Below are 25,675 nucleotides of genomic sequence, written 5' to 3'. Positions count from 1 at the left end.
CGGAGACAATGCTATAGCTCCGGTAAACTCTGGCAGATTCGTGCTCCGCATCTTTTCAAAGTCATGTGATGAATGCAGGCACAGCTTCTTGCCGCACTATTCGTATCGATGTGAAGTGGATTTGTTCGTAGACCAGGCGTGTATAACGTGCGAGATTCGTTTGAGCATATTTCGCGGCCACAGGCACAGGAGCCTGCATGTCCAGCTGTCAAGCATCTGTCAGGACGGGTCGAGAGCGGTACGGCTGCCCTCATCGCCAAGGTGGTGCTATCAATAGAACTCGGCCGGGTATTCGATACAGGACATGTTCCGTCTCTACAGGGCCATGTCTTGGCATTCTGAGACAGCCGCAACTTGAGGTTCGCGTCGCCTGCATATCAAGTGCGCCGGCCAGCCGATGATGGTTGTCGCTTGACCCAAGAAGCAAAGCGGAATGGTCATGGTGTCATGCTGCCCGACGATGCCCTTCACGCGGGACTTCGCGAAATGAAATGTGCCAACTTGTCCCACCTGCCGCCGTGGGTGCGTCGAATCACGGCTTGGCCAGATCAGAGCCCGGATTGAGCCACGGTTTACTTGTCCATATCCGTATGAGCATGCTGCGGGTTTCTAGGAGTTTTTCCAGCGTCGTGTGTAGGCGTTCACCTTCTCTTCAGCTCACCCGTCTTACACGCCGGCACCTTAGGCGCTACGAATTTCGCGCTCGAGGTTGGCCTCTCATGGTATACCCGAAGGACATAGTTCAAGTCAGTCTCAAGGTAGGCGGCGAATCTCCCTCGCAGTCGTGGTAGCAAATTCCCCGAGATGGGAAAGCTTGGAAAGCATTGGGAGGCAGCTGTGCAGAGGCGAAAAGCTGCTCAACAACTGTGGCCTGGGTGGGACTGCGTCTATTAGCCAAGACTCGTTTGGAACAAGAGCTGATGTCAACAGGTCTACTTTTGAAAACCTCGCATGCTAAGTGGCATCAGGTCGATTGAACCGGCGGAAGCAATGGTATCTAGGTGTGCCAAAAATGACATTGCATTGGAAGCTTGGAGACTAGAACCGACAGTCTGCAGATTTCGAGTGAGGTTGAATCCGGCCCACTTTCAGGCAAGTAATGGTACCTAGGAAATGGAAGGTATTGCCGCACGTCAGATCAAGATGGAAGGACCTCGGCCTTTGGGCTAGAGCCTAAAGGTTTCGTGCTTGCCCTGCCTAGTCTGCACAGCAATCTTAGCGCCTAATATCAGGTAAACCGTTCCTTCCTATGTGGGAACATCAGTCGACCTCTTTCTGTGTCGGAAGCGAGCTCCACATTGCCTATAACCTGCCTTACGTGAGCGAGGAACCTCTTTCTTCGCCTTGCAAAAGAAACGAAGAAAGGACCAAGTGAATTCAGGACTGGGAGAGAAATGCCATCCTCAGGGTACGGGGTGTTGGTATTTCCCATACCGTGTGGATAGCTATTGCCGTTCTACCAAGAATGTGCTTCCTAGAGACATGTTCGGCGTCGGGCTGAAGCTTCAAGGCTGGAAATGTCCAGACTACATGTGCCCGTCATAGTTTGCTCTTTTGAAGTTCTTTGGACCGTTAGTCTCTGTGGGCCCCAAACCTGCGCGGAAACAGAGCACGATGGGCAGTCGTGCGGCCAAGGATCATCAACTGGACCTGCATCGTCGCCAGTACGGCCGCTCTAGCGACAGACCCGTCGCAACAAGGCACCCATACCTGGAAGAAGAGCGGATGAGCCGTTCTAGGTCGAGAAGGGTGAACCAGGCTTCGGATGGCAGTCTACTCGAAACCGCCAGAAGTGACAATGACATTGTGGAAGACTGGCTTGCCAATGTCAGTCGTCGAGGCGTCGATACTAGAGAGTCCGCAAAGCGACTACAGTCAAATCAGGACAAGAGCAATGCTCAAACTCCAGAATGGAGGCCGCACGGGATCTCCCTCCAGAACGCTGTCCGAGGTGGTCATAAGCGCGCCCCATCACGAGATAGCTCCATCATCCCCGAGCCGATGACGAAGAAAGCCAGGCCATCTATAGCGGTAACTAGCCATGGGCCCATCCATCGCTCTCTTGTGACAGGAGTCACAGATTTCCCTATATCAGCAGATAGTTCCCCGCTCAGGTTTGAGAAACGAACGAGACACAAAACAAGAGAAGACCGTTACTATTCTTGGAAGAAGCCCAAGGAAAAGCGACGTAGGGCCCCTGAGGAGACTGCCAGGCGGTCGGAAGACGTGCCGAAGAAGCCAATCTTATCGGGCCGAGATGTCATGAACAACTTCCAACCTGAAGCCTTTCTGAACGACAGGCTCACGGTGAGTAAGCATTGGATATCCAAGTAAATCTTGGTTAACGAATTTATAGCTCCAGCCGTGCCTGACGCCAGGCCTCTTTCAAAATGGGCAGATATCTTCGTCAAAGCCTGGTAAGTTTATTTACCTAGACAATGTGAACGCGCAACTAATTGTTGTAGTTGTAGACCTAGCCTACAACTCCATGTCTTCGGTCGAGCAGCCTCCATCACGCGAGTACTCGTGGCAACGACAGCAACGCTTAGAAGCCAAGGCTAGACAACGGCGAGAGATTGAGCTGGTGGAAATATCAACGTTTCTTCGTCGCAAGGAGACGCCTACAACAGGACACCCAATCGCCGGCCGAGGGCGATCTCGTGATGGCTACGAAGATTAGAAATCGGAGGACCGACTGCCTGAGAACCTTCCGGCGTGCGACGACCATTTGTCAACTAGAAGCATTACGGGGTCAGATTATTTGAGAGACGACCAACGCTACCACATCCACGACAAGACCTACGTGGCGCCAGCTCAACATGGTCGGTCAAGCAGTAGAGCTACGACTTATGTCACTTGGGCCACCAGTGGCAATCATCAAACATCCTTACCAGGCAACTCTTTCGACCGACACCACAGTAGTACCCCTGAGCCGATTAGAGAGGCGCTTCGAGAGACTGGTGTATTCGATGGTGCTGAGATGAATAGAAACGCTCGTGTCTCGTCGCATGATTTACGTCGACGCAAACAAGAGGTGCATCCTGATGGAGAGTCCAAGAACTTCGAAGCTTCCTGGAAACAGCCGATGATTATTCGGTATTTAGACAAGGGAGTCATGACTACAGACAAATCGCCACTTTCACCTAGCGTTCTGAAGCAATCCAGGAGTTTGTCAGTCGCTCGCGATTCTTTTGTGCTGGAGAATACGGCCGATACCAGGGCGGAGGTCTTGGTGGGCTCAACTACAGAAAAAGCGCTGAACGAGCCGTCTGGCGGACAGATACATAAGGACTCCAACGGAGAGTCCTGTCGCAAGGCTGCCGCTCCTACGACACGATCATCCACGGCTATGCAAGCGTATTTGGTACCACCAACCATTGACCTCTCTGCGAAAACGCAAGCAACATCAAAGAATAATATCCAGGAAGCACAGACGATCATATCAAATACTGCTAAAGCAACTATGCCGGTAGCTGAAAAAAGTGACGTGTGCGCCAAGGGTGACGTCGAGCTCGGGCATGAAGCAACTGTTGACCAGTCTGATGAGCAATTCCTGGCGCCCGAACTGTCTGCCGTGCCTCCAGTACCTTGTTGGCAACATAAAAGAGCCTCAGATGCTCTATCTGGAAGGGAAGAACCTAACGACTCTGCCTTACCCGAAGAAGAACTACTTGACAACAACTCCTATAATCATCTGACCTATGAGATTGACCATAGGGGAGAAACCTTCTGGCCGCCACAGCTTTTTCCATGGACGACATCTCGGGTCAATCAACCAAAAAAGCCTCATCATTTTTCTCGCCCCCGAACAAATGGTCATGGTTCTATGACAAGGTTCAATCCGTCTCAGTTTCAACGGTCGGAAAGCATAATTGATTTCATTGCTCGCGTCGAACAGAAGGTACTGGGACCTGAGAGCTTAGGATACGTGGACGACCCCTCCGATGAGGCTCGCATTTGGCAGCATGATGATCGACTCGGAGCGTCTTCAGACACGTTCAGAGAAGCTCGATCTCTGATACCGCAGGGTATTTCGATCAACCAACCCCTCACAGAACCCGGTCGGCGGCACCCCGAGGACGCTTTCGACCGAATGGAAGAGGAACTATCTGAGATCAGATATCATGGCGAGCGACCCGATCAAAGTAACCAATACTGGGAACAGCAGCAAAAACAGGCGGAGGACGACAAGTACGATAAAGACGAAAAGGAGGAAATGCTCGCCTTCTGGCGGCCAAATTACTTTCATTAGCGACGTAGTCTACTCAGGCTGCTGGTCCTTCCATTTCATTCGGAGGCTTGCCACGTCTATATCACATCTTTCTGCTTTCGCAATTATCGCTTTCGCCTTTCCGGTCACCGGTGCGTCGATCATCATACCGTCCAACGTCCAGGCTCCACGGCCCGCGTTGCTAGCTTTCTCGTCTGCGATTGCAACACGCACTGCCCACTCGACCTCCTTTTCGCCAGGGGCAAACAGTTTCTGGACAAGTTCCACCTGGTTTGGATGTATACACTGCTTTCCATTGAAACCCATGGACTTTCCTCCGGTAGACTCCTCTTCCAGTCGCTTGAGGCCTTCTTCTCCCTTGTAGGAGGTGCAGACAAGGTCGATCGCACTAGGTAAGCCGGCGGCCTTAGCAGCAGTTACAATGGCGGAGCGTGCGTAGAGGAACTCGGTGAGGGATGGCGTTCTAGTCAACGACAAATCCAGGGCAAAGTCTTCGGCCGCAAAGACGAGACCACTAAGGTATGGCGACGCTTTGCAGATTTCTGAAAGGTTCATAACTGAACGTGCAGACTCGATCAAGGCGATGATTTTGATAGGGTTTTGTGATGTCGCCGTGTGTCGTTCGGGGGCTACATGACGCAAAACATCGGTAACGTAAGTCAAATCGGCAGCGGAGTTGACCTTTGGAACAACGACAGCATCGATATTTGGGAGCGAGCCTAGAGATGTCAAGTCGTCCAGAGCAAACTTGGTCTCCACTGCATTGATTCGAACCGCCAATTCGCCTATAGAAGACGGCCTCGACTTATGCTTGGAGAGGAAAGACCGGAGCTGACCTCGAGCCTCTGACTTCAATGAGGGTGTCACAGAATCCTCAAGATCATATGTCACGTTGTCGGACTTTAGGCCCAGCGACTTGGTCAGCATCTTTTCCGATGATGAGGGCACTAGACTCGTCAGTTGAATTCTAGGTTGTCAGAGTCGCTGTAGTCACCATAAAGCAACGCCCGGCGGACAATTGAAGAGGACCTTGCCGCCATGATGATAGACCGTCGGATGCAATGCTACGACTTGGAATTGTGTAAGCCGTAGCCTATCACTCTTGAATTGATTAAGAAATTGGTTGAAGCAATGAATGATCGCTTATAGTGTTGATTGAGGTGATTGGCAAGTCTAGACACGATGAGACGCAGCTCTTGAACCTCTGGCACCAACAAGTCGATGTTGTTTTGAGGACCGATACTCGGTAACTGGAGTTCGGAACGGCTAGCTCAAGTCGGCTACTTGGATGCTGCCCGCAACAGGCAGTGAAGCTGGGGTGCATCTGATGATGTAATGCGAGCACTGGTCGGGACCTGGCGTTTCTGCCGGGCCAGACCGCTAAAGGACCCCTGGACACCGGTAGCGCTAATAATCAGGCGGGTCCCATGTACCAACCGGCCCCCTGGCGGAATAATTCAGCCTCCACCCGCCGAACAGCTTACCGTAGCTTCAACGGGTCTGGGCCAGTCGAACGCGCCTGGGAGGACAGCCAAGCTGGAATCCCACGCCTGCCCTGCGGCCCGCGCATTACGACAGCTGTACCGTAACGAGTTTCTGGCCCTTTTTTCGATCAGTGCATCCCTCTCGTCCCCCTCGACTTTCATCAGAACCACGACATGCGCACGACGACGAAGAACAAACCAAACCCCTGATTGCGTCGTTATCATCTCCCATGTTTGACCAAAAAACCGAAGTTCGGCAATTGAAGTTATAAAGATACGATACCTACCTAGTGCGACGGCCCCCCATCGAAACGAACGATCGTCTTAGTCGACACACCGAGATGGAATCCCAACAGCAGCAAGATGCGCCAGGCTCCCTGAGCTGGCGGTTGAGCTCGCATCCCATCACCCTCTTGACCTTTCTTGCATTTCGGATATGTTAGTCACCCATCAAGCTCCTGGATTCCTTTCCACCGCCTTGATCTCTACTGGAACCTTGACTGACATGCTCTTGTGGGAACAGCAAGTGTACTCGTGTACTTCCTCGGTCTGTGGATCATCAGAAGCATGTACGTCGTCGCAAAGCCCCCCCCCCCCCCCTTCTCGAACCTCGAAACGAAACCAATTCCACAAACCACCTCGAACTTCTCGAGCTGTTGTCTCCATCCATCAAACATGTCCTGGGCCAAGATACTCGCGTACCCACACCCACGGCGCTCATCGCAACAAACACTATGCCCCACGTCCGTTTTGCTCCCGTTTGCTAACCATAACTTTCCCTTCCTCAGGATCATGATCTTCATCATCACCATCCTCCTCCTCGCCGCCGACTTTTACTACCTGAAGAACATTGCCGGCCGTCGACTCGTAGGACTGCGGTGGTGGAACGAGGTGGACGTGCAGACGGGCGACTCGCAGTGGGTCTTTGAGAGCAGCGAGCCCGGCACCAAGACGATCAACCCGACCGACAGCCGCTTCTTCTGGCTCGCGCTCTACGTCCAGCCCGTCCTCTGGATCCTGCTCGCCGTCTTTGCGCTCGTGAGGTTGCAGTTCCTGTGGCTGCCGCTCGTTGGTGAGTTTGCTCTTTTCCTCGAGACGTTTCTCTGGCTGGTCCACCGTCATCCCTGGGGATGACGGGTTTAAGCCTTATTCTCCAGCTTTCGCTGCGATGATACCAGATCTAGTCTTTCTGCGAGAAAACATCGTCTCGATAGCAAAAGCGTGCTGACTCTGGCGTGTGTTTGTAGTCATCGCCCTGGTCCTGACCATCATGAACGCCATGGCCTTTTCGAGATGCGACAAGTTCAGCCACGCGTCCAACATGGCCGGAAGCGCCCTGTACTCTGGCGGTTTGGCAGGGAGCATCGCGACCGGTATGGTCGGCCGCCTCTTCAACCGCGGTTAAAGTCGCATACACACCCCTTTGGGGTCAAGAGCACGATCCTTGTGGGGAGGGGGGTGTATCGGAGCAAGGGCTCGAATACAAAGCACAGCCCGTTTTCGCCGCAAGGCCCAAGACGAAGAAGTGGCGAGGTTTGTGATATTGCTATACCCAAGCTGTATACTAGACATGTAAGCATGACCCGGAAGGTGTTTTTCAAATGATCAAAGGCTTTTTTCTTCTTCCATCTTTTCAAAAAAGCAGCGTTGCATGTGTACTGTGTGTATCGAGAACGGTCTGCGATTCTTGCAAGAAGATCCCAGACTTTGGTCTGATTAATTTCATTGGCGCCTGCGTGAGACGATGCCAGTGAGGCAATGTGCAACCTGTCTGCCTTGCAGGTTTCTGGCAACGGCGACGTATCACAAAGATGTGTATCCAGGGGGGGGGAGGGGGGAGGGGGGACACCTGTGCAGACTCCAAAATTTCAACGACCAAATCCATCTTGATCCACCGCTCAACTTCGAACCATTACGTTGATCCATAGCACGAGATACCAAGGGAACCCGGTAGTAGGTCTTGGTAATGCTGTTTTATTGTATTTCTTCATGAGGTTTTTTGTTCTCTTCATACTTCATCTACTCTAACCCGCTATCCCTTTATCGCTTTTTTCTTTTCTCGTGCCAACCAACACACAAGCTCCGTGTAGCCTCCGCCGCGATAACCCGAACTCTGAGAAAGAGGGCTATTGACGGTGCGGGGAATTTGCCGTTGCGCATATATAGAAACAAGCGCTGGTTTGTAAACGTCCAACAGAGACAGGAAGAGGCGCCTATAACAAATAACGCTATCCAGAACCCTCACCATAGCATATCTCTTCACCCCCGCCTCCCTGACTGAACTCTTGCGTTGACTCAAACTTGATGTCGACGTCGTTTTCGCCCATGTCGTACATCAAGTCTGTCGGTATCTGCCGGGCATCATAGCCTAGATCACCAGAATCCTCTTCCTTCTCGAGAGACTCCTAATTCTTCGGACTGCTGCTCGCCTGCTCTCCCAACGGAGACGGTACACCGCCGCCGCCAGGCGTCTGGCCCCTAAGCACAGTCGCAGCTGGCGCGCTCGCGGGACTCCCCCGCCTCGAAACATGGTTCCTAAGCGCGATATAACGATGCGCCTCGAGTCTTTTCTCCTCAAAAGCGCGGCTACGCTCGCGCTCCCTCTCAATATTCTGCTTGCGCTCCGCAAACTCCCTGTCAACCTCGGCAAGCTTGGCGTTCTTCTCCGCCGACGTCTTGAGCTTCCTCTCGTACCGACCACAGACCTCGTCCACTCTACGCGCAGTCGACGGGGGCACGAGCTTAGGCGGCACGTCATCGGGTCGCCGGCGGGCAGAGTCTCCGTAGAAGCAGCGGAAAGTAACCTTGGTCTGGCTCGTCGTGTCAGCGGCGGTCCCCCAGACAACAATCTCATCACCATCATAGAGCTGGACCCAGTTCTTAGATGGGCCGGCTGGATTCTTGCAGTCGTAGGACAAAAGCGAGACTCCATTGACCTGGACACCATTTGTTGCCTTTGTAGACAGATAAAAGGCGAACCCTTTGCCGTCAGGACTCTTGTCCCAGGGGTGCTTGGTGACGTCTCTGGAGGGATCGTAGCCGTCTTTCCATAACAGAATTTTGAGAGCGTACTTAGGCACCCGAATCTCTGTCTTCTGCTCGTAAATCACTGTATTGGTCGGCCCACGCCCCCATGACAGCAGTGAATTGGTCATGGGGACCGAAATGTTGGAGACCACTGACCCAGGGGCTGACTCCAGCACAGCGACGGCACGTTTCGGTCCGTCGTCAGAAACGGGCACTATTATCTTCTGTGTGTCTGGAGGAAGGGTGTCTGGTAGCGAATCTTCCTCTTCTTCTTCTGGAGGTGCTGTCGCAGGGATATCCCATTCTGCACCCTCCACCAATTTCCTGTCGTCTCGCTTTAGTAAACCTCGATTCGTGTCGTCAATTGAAGACTGTTCCTCGGTGTGCATGGCCGAGACACCATTGTTTGGCGGAAAGTACTTGAAAGCCAACTCCCATAATGGAGTCTTTCCCGGACCAAACTCCTCTCCTTGGCTTTGAGCTGCCTTTTTGAACGTTTCGTACTGTAGTTGGGTCATCTCAGGGTAGCGTAGATGCCATGTTTCGACGTTATTCTTCCAAAAGTTCATCTTGTTGAAGGGTCCGTCTATCTGGCGTCCAGACTCCAACCTCTTAATCTGCGGTACTGACGCGAGCAGGCTGTACTCTTCCATCTGTTTCTCCGCTAACGCGTCGAGGTTGCCCTCTGACTTCAGGCGCTTGAAGATTGGCTTTTCGCGCGGCTGTGGTTCGAATTCGTCGCTTGTATCGAATGATGCCGGCTTCCGTTTGCTAGCGGTGAAGAATGAGCCGTTAACTTGACTAACATCCGCGGACTTCATCTGGATATCGCTACCGAAATCGGTCGCCCCCAGACTTTGAGACGCGACGTTTTCAACCAAACTTCGAAGTTGATCCGCAGACTGGCCATTGGCTGACGAAATGGACAATCGGACTCCGCCACTGCTGGGTGACTTTTTGCCGATAATTGTCGAAACGTCGCCAGAGTCGCAGCTATCCAGTATTTCCGTCTCTACGCTCTCGTTGCCGAGAACGCCTGAGTCGGCCACTGGCAGGTTTAGTCGATCTGCCGGTATCGCTCCCTTGCTTCCCACCGCAGACACATTCACCTCTCCAAACAGTCTCGGACCAGCACCCTGTCCGCGAGGGCCGAATGTGCCGTTCTCCTTTTCTGAATCTTCCTCGAGAAAGTCGTTGACAATATCATCGTCCACCTCGTCATCTAGTGGCAGTTCCGTATCAGGCAGATACCTTGACTGCCCTTCTTCCAAACTGAGTTGGGACGCATTGACCTGCAGCTCTTCGTCCTCGTCGGTGATTTCGTCAAAGGACTGGTCGTAGTTGGTCACAGATCTTAGCCTGTACGGTCCTAACCAGGGATGTGACTGAAGGTCGCGGACAGTCGCCCGGCATTCAGGCCGTTTCTCTAGCATGTAGCACAGAAACTCAATGCCTTGCCGGGAAACGTTTTGTCGTACCAAAGGGACCGTGTTAAGGGGCACCGTCATGATGGTATGCAACAGTTCCGAGTAACTGACACCATTGTTAACTGGGTACGGCGGGCGACCTGTCAACGCATAGAAGAGCACGCCACCGAGCGACCAAACATCAACGGCGTGATCGTATCGCTGTCCAACCGCCGCGCGCTTAGCTCTATTACGAGGGTGTCGGCGGCCGTCGTCGTCGTACTCGGCATACTCCGAGTATACCTCGGGCGCACAATACAACAGCGTTCCACAAAACGTTCGAAGGAAGGTTTGTTCGTTATCGACCATCTTGGAGAGGCCAAAGTCGGTCAGCTTCACCTCGAAAGGGTCAAGTGACGAAATGAGGATATTGTCAGGCTTGACGTCTCGATGCGTAATGTGATTTTCGTGCAGATGCGCCAAAGCACTCAGCAGCTGGGCAGCCATTTGCTTGACGCTAATTTCATTCAGACAGCCTCGGCCGCTGATGAGCTTCCCCAAGTCACCACCTCCGACGTACTCCATGATGATGATAAAGAGCCGATTGTCCCAATCGAGATGCTCAATGTACCGTACAATGTTCGGCTAGTTGGAGTTAGAGGGGTTCGACGTAAGAAAAGGGGGCGCTGCTGGACTTACGTGCTGAACCTTTTGCATGATCCTCATCTCATTTTCCACCTTTTGGTCCAGAACACCGTTTTTGATGAACCGCCTCTTCTCTAGTTCTTTGGCGGCGTATGGGACACCGTCGAACTTGGACGTGACCTTGTACACGACCGCAAAGGCTCCCTTGCCGATCTGGCTGACACGGTTGTACCTACCGGACCCGTCCCAGTCTCTCGGAAACCGGTCGACGTTATCTTGCGTGGTTCCGGACGGCAGCGCTATCCGCCGCGTAGTGGCGGTCTGCGGTCTCCTAGGAGCAGAAAACAAGTCGACATGCCCACCAGGGCCCGGCACCAATGTCTCGTTGACGTCCGACGCGCGCAAACCTTCCATTCTAGCAAAGTATCGCTGGAGTTTCACATTGTACGCCCTTTCGTAATCACCTACTCGCTTCGGCATCCTGACCATGAACTCGAGGTCGTGCTGCTCGTTATGCATCAGCACCTTGATCTTGGAACCGTGACTGAGCACCCTCTTCATGTCGCACTTCTCGTTGGGGCTCTTAGGCTTCGAGCGCAGCAGCACTTGGTCGACAAAGGTCCCGTTGGTTGATTTATCCTCGAGCATGACCACACCATACTCATTAACATAGATGCGAAAGTGAACGTTGCTCAGGCGTTTCATAGGGTCCTTAAGAAAGCAAATATCGCACCGAGCCCCATTTCTGCCAAAGAGAAAACCGCGAAGGGGATCCTTCGTCTCGGCCGACAACCTCAATATGATGGCATGTTCGACGCTGGGCGGCGTCAGCTGGAATTGGTCGGCCGTATCTTCTCTTTCGTAGTCGGGCTCGACGGCATCCGCTTCCGCCCTGCCGACAACATGAGGCGAGCGATCCTTTGCTATGCGTTCTACCTCGCCTCGGGCTGATTTAGTGTGAGGGTAGAGGAGGCAGACAATGTCGGATATGTCCTCGTCGGAGAAGCCCGAGTTCTGCTTGCCTATGCGGCGCGGATCGAGAACATTCTGGGTAGCTAGGTGCCGAAAAGGGGGGGCAAAGGGTCAGCGTCCTGGTCTGCTGGGTCTACGGCGACAACTTGCTTGAAGCTCAAGATGGGACGTAATAAAAAGGCATGGCATACCTTGGGTGGGCTGCGACCCATCGCCCTCCATTGGGACCACCGGATAGGATAGAAGCTGGTCGAGCTTGTCTAGGCTGCCGTTGTCGACCGCAGGCTGGGGTTGACGGACGGCCGGCGCTGGAGGGGCGTCGGTCGAGATGCGCGGCCGGGAATGATAGTTTCGCAACCAAAAAGGAGAAGCCGGCGATGCATTTACTGAATGTTGGCGAATAAGAGGGCAATCGACGTTGGGATTATGGAATAGTGTCGATGTTGAAGGACGTCAAACGGTTCTGTACTATTTGCGCCGTAGGCTTCAAGGGGAAAAGCGTGGACTCAGTGGTTCGCAAGGGCGCCTCGTTTTCTCGAGGTTCGATGTAGGGGGTATGGTAGTAGTGATGGTGGTGGTGGTTGGGTATATGTTCGTCGTGGGTATGCGCGTCGTTCGCCGGAAAGTTTAGAATTTCGGAGGAGGCAACCCCCAAAAACAGATGTCGGGGTACCTTGCCTTTTGCCTTATTGCGCTGTAATCGATAATGCGATGGGCGAGGTGGAGGGGTTGTTGTATGCAAAGTCGATCCCCGGTCACCCGGCAACGTCGTATCTTTATAAATCAAGGTTGCGAGGACGTCATGACCAGCCCAAACAGGTACACGTAGGGGGGGGGGGGGCGAGTATTAATGATTAGAGTGACTGGTTAAGCAATCAAGTGCGGAAGCCGGTATTGGGGAAACAAATGGAAAGAAAGGGCAATAACAATTGAAAGTGCCGAATTTAGGCAGTGCGTGGTGCTTTCCAGACAGCGCGTTGCAAGTCAGATGATGCAAGACTTCCTACAGACCCGCGAGGCGTGGGCGGGCATGCGCGTGAGCGTGAGGCGTGGACTCGACCCTCGAGAACACCAAAAAAAAAATGTCTCTGATTGTGGAAAGATGCGACGAGCCACTGGCTGAGGTTGGTCCTCCCGCCGCCCGGGGGCGTTGAGGGGTCTTGGTCCCGTCCCGTCAGGTCCTGTGTAATCAGTGGCCACGAGGCAGCAAGAGCACCCGCAGCCGCTGTCAGCCAGTCGGTGCTTAGAAACCTTGGGTACTTGGACCTTGTACCTAGTCTCCACTAAAAAGTATACTGGTAAGGTACCTACACCGGTACTCTAACTTACACGGTAGCTGCCACCAAGACGCGCCAAAAGACGTGACAGTCGGGAGAACCTCAAGCCAGAACGCGGCGACGTGACGGCTGAAGAGCTCCGGGCCATTGAGACACCTCAGCAATTACCGTACTCCATAGTTGAAGTGGCGATAAACTACAGTAGTCAGGGCGGGTACAGATAGATACACAAGCTCGGGCAGTACGAATTGAGTTGGTTGCCGGTGGCCGCAGCTCGCTCTGCCCCAGACCAGCCACCATCATAAATGCCTAATTTCTAAATGGCCACCTCCTATTCCGTACACACTCAGAACACTTTCCTAGTGTAGAATTCATTGGTGAACTCTCGAGTGGGAATCATCTTCACCGATTTCACATGTCTGCCTAACAAGGGAGGAACTTGCCTCGCCGATCCAGGCCTGGTTTTCGCCCGTGCGCAGGCTTCAACTCAGGACTGGGAATTGTGACGATTCACAGATGCATACGCACACCTTACCTCAGCTAACGATGGCAACCATGTACTGTCACCTCGAAATGAGGAGCCAGGCAAGACCAGGAAAATCTGAGAAAATCTCGTCTTGTTATGCTAATTCTTTCTCGTCATTTATGTTCGGCCGTCTCTGCTAGTCATCAATGCCAACCGTCGGCCATGCTATTACCCAGCCTCTACTCAACAAAAGAAAATCCCAGATGCTTGTCCTGTCTAGGACCAAAAGCTACAACCAATTTTCCCATGGTTACAGTTACGTCTCTCCAAACGCCTTCCATGTGGCCGTTCCAGATGATGTTACACTTCTTCCAAGACAAGGGCACATTGCCCCGTCTGCTGGTATCTACTCAGTCAATAAAAACCAAACTTCTTCTTCTCCTCTCTCCATCTGTATCTCCCTTCATCTCATTGAACCTCTCAGGTCTTCTAAAAAGCCTGTCCCTGGTATGTCGCCGGGTAGACTTGTCCACGTCCACCCTGACGAGGGCCCGGGGAGTACTGGCCCTGTTGCTGCTGCATGAATCGGGGATCCATTATCTGAGGTCCGGGTGATTGGCGACCCTGGCGCATGGCCATCGGGTTAGCATAAGAACCTCCCTGGCTGTATCCGCCTCCTTGGCCGCCAAAGTTGCTGACTGCACCTCCGTAAGTGCTGGCCGCGCCGCCGCCGTAGTTGCTCGCGGGGCCGTAGCTGCTGCCCTGAGCGTAGCCGAAGTTCTGCGCAGGCCCGGTTGCGTATCCGTTGGGCTGTCCTCTCGGCTGACCCATTTGGCCCATCTGTCCCATCTGACCCATTTGTCCCATTGGACCCATTTGGCTCATTTGGCCGACAGACATGTTGCTCTGAGTGTACATGCCCTGAGGGATCATGCCTCCAGGAGACATGGGCTGCTGTTGCTGGGCATACATCTGTTGCTGTTGGTAGACCTGCTGTTGCTGCTGACGTTGAAGCTGCTGCTGGTAGACCATGGCTTGTTGCTGCTGGCGCTGGTTGATGGCTTGCTGCACCGCCTGCGTGTTCATACCCTGCTTGGCCCGCTGTCTCTCCTGCTCACGGGCGTGGATCGCGCCAACCAAGCCAGCTCCCTGCTGCTGCTGGTTCGCATTGCGGTTGCCGGCCATCGTAATGAGCGGCGAGCCCGTCATGCGAGCGACGTGCTCCTGTTCCCGCGCCGACAGGTGAGATGACACCTCACCACTGCTAGTCATGTCGAGAACGGCGTTGGCGCCGCGAGAGCCGGGACGCTGCAGGAGGTCTGCCGAGCTGCTGCGAGAGTGACGAGCGAGCATCTCCTGAGAACCGCTCCGGGTCATGGCGGGAGTCGGGGTCATCGATCGCATAGTAAGGATGTTGCCAGAGGGCGTCCTGTTGTGCGCGTACATGGGAGCAGTCGGTTGGGCAGCGCGCTGCTGGACAAACTGCTCGGCGCTCATGCCTGGACCGCTAGGAACAGCGGCAGCGCCTGGTTGCCAAGCGACCTTCCTGACCGTTTCCTCAGACTCTTGACGGTTATGGCTGGGGTCATTGCCAGTAGGAGACTTCATGGCCGCCGGGGAGAATGGTCGCTGAGGGCCGGGCATGGCTTGATAGGTCATGGGCGTAGGTGTCTTGTTTCTTGCGGGTTGATTGGCTCCGTAGTTGACGGTAGGCCCAAAGTTGACATCAGGAATGGCGAACTCTCCATTGTCAGAGTCGGCGCCGCCCACGGTCTTCAAAACACCTGCTCTGGGCCGCTCGAAAGACTTTTGAGAGCGCTGTGTCTCGCTGGACTTGCGGCTGGCGTAGTCTGGGCTTGCAGTTGACGATGCGTCGTCGTAGTAGCTAGCATCGCTCCTCTGCGTCTGAGCTCTGTTGATCTGCTGCTCGGGGACCGGCGTCCGCTGTCTGGGGTCGCGGGGTTGGATTTGCTGGAATCCCGCCTGATCGATAATGTTGTTGCCCCAACTGCCACCGCTGGAGGCCGAGATGGGCGTCTGCTGCTGAGGGCTTCTCAAGCTGTCCGATCGAGTCGGCAGCGGTTTGCGCTGGAAGGCGGGGTTCGTATCGATTCCGGGGAGCGGGACACCGCGGCCCTGAGCTCGAGGGTCTCTACCGTGCGGAGGTGGGGGCGGTCCCATCGCCTGAGGGTTCATGCCGCGGTTTCGCATTTCCGGAGTAGGCACTCGGCCTGGTCCACCCAAGGGGGGAGTTCTTGTGCCATCGGGTCGCGAAAAGTTGCTGAACGACGGCTGAGGACGGATCTGAGGGGGATGTCCTTCAACTGGGCTTCTCATCTGCTCAAGGCCTTCCAAGTGTTCAGGAGGGGGAGGGGGTCTCGCATCTTGAGGGCCTCGACTTTGAGGATTGGGAGGCAAGGGACCCTGAGGGTGAGGGCTGGGGGGGCCGAACGTCTGCTGGGCAAGGGGCGATCGGGAACGCTTCTGGTTCATGGGCGGAATAGGGGGCGGAAGACCACCGGAGGGAGGAGGGGTTTGGTTAGGGGTCAGAGCTTCACGAGACATTGTATCGTTAGCAGTGCCTCCTACATGGTGGTCGGGATAAGCTTGAGGATGTACCAAAGGACCAGATGGCGCAGCATCCTCACCACTCCTCCGCTCAGACGACGCATCAGATGGGCTATCGGGGGGGATCACGAATCCTCCTGCCTTCGTCAACTGGGAAAGGGTAGTGTTTGACAATCGAGTAGTAGCCCTGCGAAGATCTGGAGAGTGGTAAGGTTTGCCCGCAGGCTTGGAGTTAGGACCGTAGTTGAATGCAGGGGGAGCGGCAACAGGCTCGGGCGACTCCATCTGGCGCACAGTTCCCTCAATCTCTCGCACCGGCGTGCTCCGGGCTGTGTCTTCTTCAGAGCTCTGGGTTCCTGAGCGAAGAATACCTCTCGCCGGGGGCGGGCCACCCGCTGGTGAGGGACCTCTGGCTGGCGAACGTGCCGGTGAGTTGTTGTAGGAGTTGCTGTAGGAGCTGTCGTAGCCACGGTCCTCAGGGCGCTGGGGTGTGTGACCAAGCAGATGAGGGTCCGAAGAGTTGCGTGCATGGTTTGCTTTGTTCATGATACCAGCCAATGCAGGAGGCGCACGAGAAGTCGTGACAGGTGTACTCTCTGAGCGGTTGGGTGCGCCCAGTGACATGGATCGAGAAGACCGGTTTGAAATGGCATCAGATGCAAAGCCGACTCTAGGCTTGGCCGGCACAGGGCTGGAGGTGCCATTGCCGAAGCTGAGACGGTTGCTCTTCTTGCTTCCACTTCTTTGACGCGTGGCTTGGGACTCATCCATCGCATTCATTCGCTTACCAGTGAGCTCCTTGAGCTTCTTTCTCCAATCACGTTCGGACCAGCTTGAGCTGCCTTCTTCCAAGATCAATCCAGTAACGTCAAGAATCTCGAGGTAACCGTATCTTCGGTGCTTTGGCATGGCAAACATGAGTGATCTCGGGTCGAGGACACTGGCTACTAGTCTGCCGGGGCGGCCGTAGAGACAGAAGGTATCCCAGGTAGGGAAGAGGAAGCGCAGCAGCATCTCAAAGCCGCTGACGGCAGGGTGAGTTTCGGGCATGATGAAGACGAAACCCTCGGTGGACGACGGCGGGTCAGAGTGGATGGTGATGTTTCCCTCGATCTTAAGGAGCGTTGATGCATCAATCAGCGACTTGGCCTGCGGGTAGATGGCGTAGGAAGAGTAGGCATCGGTAATGGTGGCAATGGGGCGAGCCTTCTTTTGCTTCTTGCCGTCCTTCTTGGTATCGTAGAACTTGATGTCTCCCTTGAGAATCGGGGTGGAACGATCGTAAGGCGACTTTTTGCGCATCTCCTTCTGGGCCCTTGCATACTCCTTCTCGTCGGGGGGAGAAATGACACACCAGCACCGTCTCCAGGGGACTCCGGCGCCGAATCGTACACGCACCCATTCCTCGGTCTTGAACTTTTGTCTATCCATGATGAGGTTGATGTTGTTGAGAGACTTGCCCTTGCCGGCGATCAAGGCACCGGTGTACGCCTCCTGCAGGGTCGAGTGCTCGTACATAGCGAGCCTGATGCCAGCAGTCCATTGTATTAGTGAATGGTGCGAGTTGAAGTGCAGCAGATAACGGTTCCTGCCGGCAGTTGAGACGCTGAGGATATTCTGCAGCGGCTGTTCGTCATTCGATCGTGTTGGTAGGGATTCGATCTATACGCCAAGGACATGGTAAATTAGCACTCGTTGCATCCCCCGCACCGTCGTACCTGCCAATGCTGCCAAATCTGGCTGGGGCATGGCAGTCGGGGCTCGACATACCATTTTGATCGAAGCGTCAGTCAAGTTGATGAATTTGGGGAGGATCTCGCCGTCCTCGCCAGCGGCATCGAGCTCTGCGGCGTCCCATAGTGACAATACGGTTCCGACAAGCTGAGCGAAGCACTCAGTCCAGGTGCGGTCGGGATTGGGCTTGCCCTCTATAAATTTGGTCAGTGATCGGGTCCGAGTGTTATGCGCGTCACCACCACCAGCTCAGGTAGCTGCAGGCGCAAAGGTAAAATAAAAAGCACTGGGAAAAAAAATAAAACTCACGTGTGTTTTGGTCGTCCAGCTTTAGGAAGTAGCCCTCCTGGTACAGCTTGTTCGCATGGCTGTTCAGGAAAGTGAAGATGGGCTGAAGCTCGGGAATGGTATCTTCGTTGATATCCATGAGGGGCGGCTGGTATGGCATTACCATCGAAAGTGGGCGGGAGGAGCTGCGTTGGCGGCCAGTGACGTATCTAGGGCTATTTACGGGCGAGCTGTTGGCAGTTCCGTTGGCGGGCGATGACGCATATTCGGATGGTGGACGCGCGGGCGAAGTAGGGGTTGCGGGGCGCTGGCCGAAACTGGCGGGCGGTTCTGGAAAGGGTTCTGTTTTTTGGGATTGAGATTGTTGACGTTGATGTTGTGTTGTTGGTGGATTTGAAGTCGGGTGTGACTTGAGGTTGTATGGAGGAAAAGGTGTCGCCGCGTCGGGGGGAGGTGACGAATTGGGAGTTGGCTGGTTTGTCTTGCTGCCGTCCCTCGAAGTGGCAGAAAATTGGGACATGAATGAGAGGACTGTGGTGCCCATGGAAGCGGATTTGGTCAGCATGGTTGCGCGCGTGTCTCTCTTCTCTCTGTGTCTCCTTCCGAATCCACACAGCTACACCTCAGTGATACCAAATACAGGCAATTAAAAAAAATCAAAGCCACTGGGTCATAAAAAAGTAACAATATCGCCCTGGTACCCGACTAATTGGCCAGGACCACCAACTGGCCGGGGGTGAGCGGATGTGAGGGGGATTGCGAAGGGAGGAGCGCAAGGGGAAGAGAGGGATCCCCGGTGGACGAGCGAGAAGGACGACGGATGGTGAGGATGGCCGAGCAGGGCGATACTGGGGCGGACGGGTAGCGGCAGGGAAGACAGAGGCAGGAATAGAGTGTTTTATGGCGAGGACGATGGTTCAGGATTCTGGTGATGCAAAGCCATCCAGGACCAGCGGAGGACAGAAAACAAGGCCGGGCAAGGGTATTTGATGTAAATGCCGCCAAACAACAGCATTGCGCAGTAAAAGGGATATTGGGCATATTAGGATTGGGATGCACGCCAGCAACACGCGCCAGCGCGCAACCAAAAAAGCCTCCTACGCATGATGGTCCGGTGCGAGCCTGCAAGGACTGGGCTGGGCTGGGAAACTTGGGAAGCTTGGGAAGAAGGGGGGTGTGTGCCAACTGCAGCAACTTGCGCTAAGAAGGCTAACAAGATGGGAACTTGGGAAGACTATGCGACAAGAGCTGGAAGAAGGGAATGTGGGAGCACGAACCTCGATTACGGCCCATCTTTGCGGCTTTGCTTGACGCCTTGCTCGACGTTTTGCCAAGCCAGCAACCATGCAACCAAATTACTGAGAGACAACCACTTGCGCCGTGCGCGACCAAGATTGGTCTTGGATGAGCAGGACAAGCCTACAAGGCCCCCTCTAGCCCGTCGAGACGAGGATGCGAGGAATGGACAGAGATGCGATCGCGCGGGAAGGGATTCGGGGATTCGAGGGTTTCGGAATCGACAGCTTCGGCCCTGGGACTAGCGCAATTCCTCTGAATGCTCGGTAGGGGGGGACGTTACGAATCGGGGCGAGTTAGAGACTGGAAGGTCGTTCGTTGGATTCGTGGATCTCTCCGGCTTTAAGATTATCGTGTGGTGGTAGTGGATGCGATGCGATGTAATGGCCGGACGAGCTGTGCGCAGTACGCAATACGCGGTGCTGTATCCGTACGATTACGGGTGACTCGGCGGCCGGGAGGGAGGTTGCGCGGTCTGTAAGGTAATCTTAAGATCCGACTGACCGACGAAGCACACACTTCTTTGCGCGGCGAGCACAAAAAAGGTGGAATTAATATGGATGATGGAACGAATAAAGGGACCCAGGCGAACAAGTAACGAAGTTTCGGGACGGGCAGCGATTAGGATTCAGCCATGGACATCTTCGGGTTCCGTCTGTCTGTATGTATGTACGTGTCTCAGCGCTGTTGGTGTTAGAGCGAGGTTAAGTGTAGTCGATGAAGAGAGAGATTCGAGATGACACGAGACGGATCGAAGAAGCAGGACAACCAGAAAATCGGAAACCAGGAAAACAGAAAGAGGGAAGAAAGTCTGAAAAAGGTAGGAGAATCCCCGAGATGATGTATGAATCCGTACCCGAGCGAGTATGGAGTGAGTGTCAAGGTAAGGTAGGTATGGATGGATGGAGAGAGAGCATGGAGAGCATGGAAACGACGGGAACGTGTCAAAAAAGACCCCCAAGCACGAGGCGTACCTCTGAGAGAAACTCTGAGAGGTACTTTGAGAGGTGTACCAAGTACGGGAGTACCTCCGGGAGTACGGGGAGTGAGTGAGGTACCTACGTACGGAGGCGTATTATGCAACAAGAATTAGCAACACCGCCTACTTCTGCGACCTGCTGTTTCCTCACTCTTCTCTCGTACCCAGTCACCGTCACCGTCACGCAGGTCAGTCGGCTGCGCTGCAGCAAGGTAGCAGCAGTTTGGCAGGTGGTCCCAGACTCCCAGGTCAAGGTCCCGGTCCAGCAGAAACCAGACCAGAAAGATCAGCTCAAAGGTCAGGCAAGGTGAGGCACACAGGCACAGGCACAGCAAGGCAAAGGCACGGCCACAGGCGACCACGACCAGCAACACACCAAGGCCCTTCCCCCGGGAACAAGAGCCCGAACGACGTAATGGCGTTGGGTATGCCGGGGGGTCTGCTGTGCTGTCTACCTTGCTGCCGTCCTTGCGTACGCACAGGCTCTGGCGGTCGCTCGGGCTGGGCTGGGCGGCCGTGATCTCGACGACGACGACGACGACGATGATGATGTTGATGACTCTGTCTCTCCCGCTACTCTTTCGGTGTCGGCGGTGCTTAGTCTCCCCCCGACAAGCGCCGCACTATCTGATTGTGGACTGTCACTACTGTCGTCTGTGAGGTGGGAACTTTATGGAGAACACTATGAGCCGGCCTTCCACCTTGGGCCTTTGGGGTACGTTGCTAGTTCTCTTCGGTTGTCTTTTTAGCCTCTTCGACCTCCCGGTTTTTTCGAAACTTTTCAGGTTGTGCTTGATTCCATTTCCTGGTTTCTTCCGACTTCCTTTTCGTTTGTCTCTGTTGCTTCAGCTGCAGTCAAGACATTTCTTTCACTTTACCGACTCTTCTTGGGGTTCCTGCAAGGGATAACACATGCCTACGTATACTGTTCACTCATGAAAGTAAATGGCTGGATAGATGGAGAATAAAAAAGAGAGGAGACGATGAATGCGGTCAAAAGGTACTTCCAGATACATACCTACCTCTCTCGCTCTCTCTCCCCCGGCCCCAAAAAGTTCAATAGCTTGCGGATGAGCCGGACGATGCAGCACGTCAAGGTTCCTTGATCCGCCTTTCGGGGCTCAGAGAGGTTGACCGTCGACTCGTCGAGAGACACACGGAAAATCCAAGCCCTTGGCCTGCCAAGACGAGCCAGCATCCGGGCTCTGCGGGCTTAGGGTCTTGGTATTTTGTGCTCTTTTGGACGGGATCGATGGGATGCGTTGCTGCGTGCATCGGCATCTGCTCATTCTTAGTCTCTTTTCCCCATGCCCCCCCCCCCCCCCCAGCCCAGCCCAGCCCAGCCATTTTCCGACTCGGTCCTCGAGACTGTGTGTGCCATGGGTGGTCTCGTCGTAAACACTGCTCTGGCGCCTAGGTACGACAAGCTGAGCCGCAAAAAAAAAAATAGGATGTAACAGAGGGCGCAAAAGCGTGTAAGACGGGAAGTCTCGAATCGAACCAAACGACTGGCGCCGGCGCAATGGGAAGTGGCTTCGGCGCTACTCCATACTTCATCCGTACTCCGTACACAACAGCGAGTTATTACCAACTCACTAGTTCGACAACTCGCGAGCAACTGGACAGCGGTTGCAGTTGTCGATACCTTGGCTCGTCGAGAAAAAAAACGTGCCAGGGTACGGCGGTCCGTAGGTCTAGCGTACCACTGTTGTTCCCAAGCAGGGGTAATGGGGTGGGTGGACGCGCAACGCCTTCCCTCTCACCCACACACAACTTCACAAGTGGACAAGACTCTACGTAGAGAGAAAGAGATCGGGTGGATGAGGCGATCGCCTGGCAGAGGACCGGCCGGAGCACTGCATGCATGCAGATGGGGGGAGGTGGGCGGTTCCAAACGAAATAAATGCGAGGTCGGGACGCCTAGCTCGCAACTCGCAACTCCTTGGCTAACCAGTCGACCCGTACGAGTGAATAAGGTAAGGCGCACTAGTAGCGGACTAGGGATCTGACAGCGCAGGCGCCGGTGTATTCGTGATCCGTGCCGGGGCAGGCTGTTGGGGTTGGGGTGGTGGTCTAGACATGAGGTATTATCCGTGAGATATCTCGGGACAATGTATCCGTTCTTTTCGATGCGGTGTGAAAGTTGCCAAGTTCGAGGTGAGAGATATCCCGTAGTCCTTTGTTCCGACACTCCTCTTTGCGTCTACTGGACTATTCTCAACTGTTCTGTTTGTGTATTTTCCTTCTTTCGTATAGATAAACCTCGTTTCCCAGTGTCTCGTCTTAACTCTTTGCTTGTAGAGGCAAGGGAGTTTGGTTCTTCGACGGTCTACCACAGTATGATGCGCCGTTGTAGGGGGCAAGAAAAGAGCCCCGGGAGATGCGCCACCTGCCCGATCCACGAGTCCACACCAGATCCCCCCCCTGGGCCACACACCGTGGCTCTTGCGCGTGGGCTGGGGCTACTTGGGACGGATTAAGGCACCACCTGACCGTCTTGTTCCAGAACGTGGAGGGCTTCAGGTTTTGGAAAAAAGAGGCTGGGTTAGGTTTTGGGGGCCAAAAGGGGGGGATGAACCGAAACGGACAGACCTACGCAGTATGGTTCAGGTTCTTTCTGCTCACTGGCTTCTTCAACTGTCTCTATTCTGAAGATATCATGTGTTCGGTGCAAATCATTGCCGAACGCTTTCTGTTAGGAAGCTCTGCTTCTGCTCACTTGCTTGTAGGCTGTAGCTAGGAAGCAGGGCTGGGCGTCTAGGCTAAAACTCCGTGCATCCCGAAGTAAAGTCGCAACTTGTACATAGAGACAGACGGAGCTAGTCTAATCATGGAGTTTCTGATTCACCTACCGCACTTGTCTTGAGTCCCGCGTGGCTGTGCAAAGAAAAAAAAAAGTAAAGTGGTTGGAGATTTGGAGAGCCAGCACTCTCCGTAACCAGTAGCCGTAGCCCATCTCTCTTTCGGACGGAGGATCGCAAGTCATGCGGTGCCCGCAGAAAGCGATCGGGGTTGTCGGGTGTCACGTTCGCGAGAGAGAGAGCATTGTTGTTTGGGCCCCCAAGTTGAGTTGTCAGATGCCCGCCCGCCGTCGCCGCCGCTATTCTTCACAAAGTGACAGAACCACCCGGTTCGGCCGTCACCGCAAGAGTAATGTCCGCTTCGGTCTCGGTTCTTGTGTCGGTCGCCCTTGCGAGTTCCGTTGGAGATTTGACATGATATCTCTGCCTCGCGGCCTGCCTCGCACCGCTACGTATGCCTTTTCCAGAATCGAATTCCGCATGCCCATGACAGTCAATGGTGGTCATGGAATTACGAGCAGGGTAATTGTAATGTTGGCAAAGTACTCCGTAGGGAGACATGTTCCAAACAGCTGCAATCAGCCAGTGTCGCGGGAGGGAGAGTGTACCTACGCTTGCTGGCTTGGCGATCCGTCCTGACCACCCAGTCGCGACTCGCCATGAGTCCATGCTAGAACATCACTTTCTAACAAGGAACATCTTATCGTCATCACAAGGTCCTACTCGATCTTCCAGTGTCGGCCGGGAACTGTGTTTCAGTTCTTACAAGTAAGGTTGGCTTCTCTCTAGACTCCATGATCTTTTAGTTACGGAAGGGAATCTAATAGTCTTCCAACGCTACAGCGTCTTTCCCCGGCCCGATGAACCACGTGTGGTTAGGTACTTGAGGAACCTTATCCGACAAAGCTCCTCCTTCCCTGTATCGTCTAGTGCTTAGGTCGATACAGATATCTACTTATGCCTAGTATCTTCCTCTATAGCTAAACTCCCTGGCTATCGGTGACCTCAAGCATTAGAGTGCCATTTTGCCGGAGATCTTGGTTCAAGGTTGGTCCTTGATCCCGATTACAAGACACTTCAACACGGCCTCATGGCCATCTGTAACCCTGAGTCTACCGCTCTTGTCCTCACTTCTCAGAGGTCCGCGTCCCACTAGCAAGACATACCCAATACCGTCCGTCTGTGAGACGTACAACACGGCGGCAATTGTAAAGTAAGAAAGCATCCAAGGAACTCCAGTGCCGACTTGGCTCCTGGGCTTTTCTGCCACCTCTTCCGTGGTTGTTCAGGAACCCCAGCTGAGGGTCAGTAACCCAAAGGAATCGACTAACCCGTGGACCACGATCGCAGGGACCCCAAGTGACCCTATTCAATCTCGGAGCGAGAACGCAGCGAGCCCGCTCGCCAACACGTATTTCCGGGGCAGATTTTGTCCAGCATGGCATGATTTCGCCGACTTTGATGCGCCTGCCTCATTGAGTTGCTGGCGCCAAAGGAGACAAACTGGGTCCTCCCAGGGCGGGTCGAGTACTCCGAAGAGCTGGGGCATCGACATCCATTATCCATACGTGTGTATCCGTACGGAGTAGAAGAGGGGGGTCTCCCAAGGGTTCGAAGAGGGGCCGTTGACGCCGGCCGTGATCCCCCTGTTTCTCTTGATTGTTCTTCTCTCTAATCGTACGGGTACGGGACACAGACTTACAGCGTATCCGTACGAACAGTCAGCGACATGGCTGCGGCGGCCGGCCATTCGTTTGGTTGGAGGGGAGGGCTTGCTGCCGCCGTTTACACTGCCTTCCGGTGAGATCTGCCGTCAGAATTGTGTCCGATGTGAAACCGCCAGACCGGGCGTTCTCTCCCCCCGTCATCGCTGGTAGGTATGCATTGATAGGTTCCTCCAAACCAGAACGCAAGGATGTTGTACTGCTCTGTGCATCATCTGTACGAATTCAAAGCATAAAGTTAGGCACGAATGACATCGGACGAGTGGCTCCATCTCTCTCTCTCTCTCTCCCACAGATCCAGCCCACGTACGTAGTCATTGACTTGTTGGTCGATGTCGACCGCTTTCTGAGACTCCTCCGCCGCGCGCTGCCCACTTCCTGACCGCTGTAGCAAAGTTCACGCAGGTATTCCGAAAACGCGGACATTGAAGGAAATCGAACTGAAGGGTCCATACGAGGGCCCCTGTGTTCCCGCATGCGTCAATATTCTGCCCCCCTCTTCTGGGATCCATTGCCATGCGGCCGGGGGCAAGGGTTGTTGTCCCACCCCGAGCAGTCAAATTTCGACCCCTCCGCTGAAAGGCGGCAAGGCGAACTCGGAATCCGCACAAAAGTCCAGAGTGGTGAAAGATGAGCCTAGGTGTATGGAGTAGTGGTAGGACGTTTACATTGGCAAAGCCAACCGGAAGGCGAGTATCATATGTCGGGCCCTTGGCAAACAGCAACTGGCTGTGGAATTGCGAAAACGAATCGAATTAGGTATCTGAGGGTATCTTG

The 25,675-nt window shown here is 54.3% G+C and overlaps 8 protein-coding genes across 8 annotated transcripts; 4 read left to right on the top strand and 4 right to left on the bottom strand.

Moving 5' to 3' along the window:
- Positions 1-1,614: 1,614 nt before the first annotated feature.
- Positions 1,615-2,680, top strand: CABS01_12537 (uncharacterized protein; the record flags this gene model as incomplete). Its single annotated transcript, XM_060545890.1, has 3 exons — positions 1,615-2,307; positions 2,357-2,417; positions 2,466-2,680. The coding sequence occupies 3 exons, from the start codon at positions 1,615-1,617 to the stop codon at positions 2,678-2,680; spliced, it is 969 nt and encodes a 322-aa protein (XP_060396425.1).
- A 1,146-nt stretch (positions 2,681-3,826) lies between these two features.
- Positions 3,827-4,252, top strand: CABS01_12536 (uncharacterized protein; the record flags this gene model as incomplete). Its single annotated transcript, XM_060545889.1, has 1 exon — positions 3,827-4,252. One exon carries the CDS (start codon positions 3,827-3,829, stop codon positions 4,250-4,252), a length of 426 nt encoding a protein of 141 aa, XP_060396424.1.
- Positions 4,253-4,261: 9 nt separating this feature from the next.
- On the bottom strand, positions 4,262-5,271 carry CABS01_12535 (HpcH/HpaI aldolase/citrate lyase family protein; the record flags this gene model as incomplete). The annotated part of the gene is made up of 2 exons (XM_060545888.1): positions 4,262-5,178; positions 5,226-5,271. The coding sequence occupies 2 exons, from the start codon at positions 5,269-5,271 to the stop codon at positions 4,262-4,264; spliced, it is 963 nt and encodes a 320-aa protein (XP_060396423.1).
- Positions 5,272-6,056: 785 nt separating this feature from the next.
- CABS01_12534 (golgi apparatus membrane protein TVP23) lies at positions 6,057-7,120 on the top strand (the record flags this gene model as incomplete). Its single annotated transcript, XM_060545887.1, has 4 exons — positions 6,057-6,153; positions 6,239-6,284; positions 6,504-6,787; positions 6,963-7,120. The coding sequence occupies 4 exons, from the start codon at positions 6,057-6,059 to the stop codon at positions 7,118-7,120; spliced, it is 585 nt and encodes a 194-aa protein (XP_060396422.1).
- Positions 7,121-8,120: 1,000 nt separating this feature from the next.
- CABS01_12533 (uncharacterized protein) lies at positions 8,121-12,797 on the bottom strand (the record flags this gene model as incomplete). The annotated part of the gene is made up of 4 exons (XM_060545886.1): positions 8,121-10,793; positions 10,848-11,848; positions 11,957-12,151; positions 12,773-12,797. 4 exons carry the CDS (start codon positions 12,795-12,797, stop codon positions 8,121-8,123), a joined length of 3,894 nt encoding a protein of 1,297 aa, XP_060396421.1.
- A 1,200-nt stretch (positions 12,798-13,997) lies between these two features.
- CABS01_12532 (PH domain-containing protein) lies at positions 13,998-18,663 on the bottom strand (the record flags this gene model as incomplete). Its single annotated transcript, XM_060545885.1, has 3 exons — positions 13,998-17,738; positions 17,847-18,004; positions 18,120-18,663. 3 exons carry the CDS (start codon positions 18,661-18,663, stop codon positions 13,998-14,000), a joined length of 4,443 nt encoding a protein of 1,480 aa, XP_060396420.1.
- A 140-nt stretch (positions 18,664-18,803) lies between these two features.
- Positions 18,804-19,139, bottom strand: CABS01_12531 (uncharacterized protein; the record flags this gene model as incomplete). Its single annotated transcript, XM_060545884.1, has 1 exon — positions 18,804-19,139. One exon carries the CDS (start codon positions 19,137-19,139, stop codon positions 18,804-18,806), a length of 336 nt encoding a protein of 111 aa, XP_060396419.1.
- A 2,019-nt stretch (positions 19,140-21,158) lies between these two features.
- Positions 21,159-21,341, top strand: CABS01_12530 (uncharacterized protein; the record flags this gene model as incomplete). Its single annotated transcript, XM_060545883.1, has 1 exon — positions 21,159-21,341. A coding segment is annotated over one exon (183 nt), but the record flags the coding sequence as incomplete, so codon positions are not given.
- Positions 21,342-25,675: the final 4,334 nt, after the last annotated feature.

Source organism: Colletotrichum abscissum (assembly GCF_030869225.1).
Source record: "Colletotrichum abscissum strain IMI 504890 chromosome Unknown Scaffold_38.1, whole genome shotgun sequence".
Lineage (NCBI taxonomy): Eukaryota > Fungi > Ascomycota > Sordariomycetes > Glomerellales > Glomerellaceae > Colletotrichum > Colletotrichum abscissum.
The sequence above is the reverse complement of the archived record's forward strand: the minus strand, read 5'-3'. Positions and strand labels throughout refer to the sequence as shown.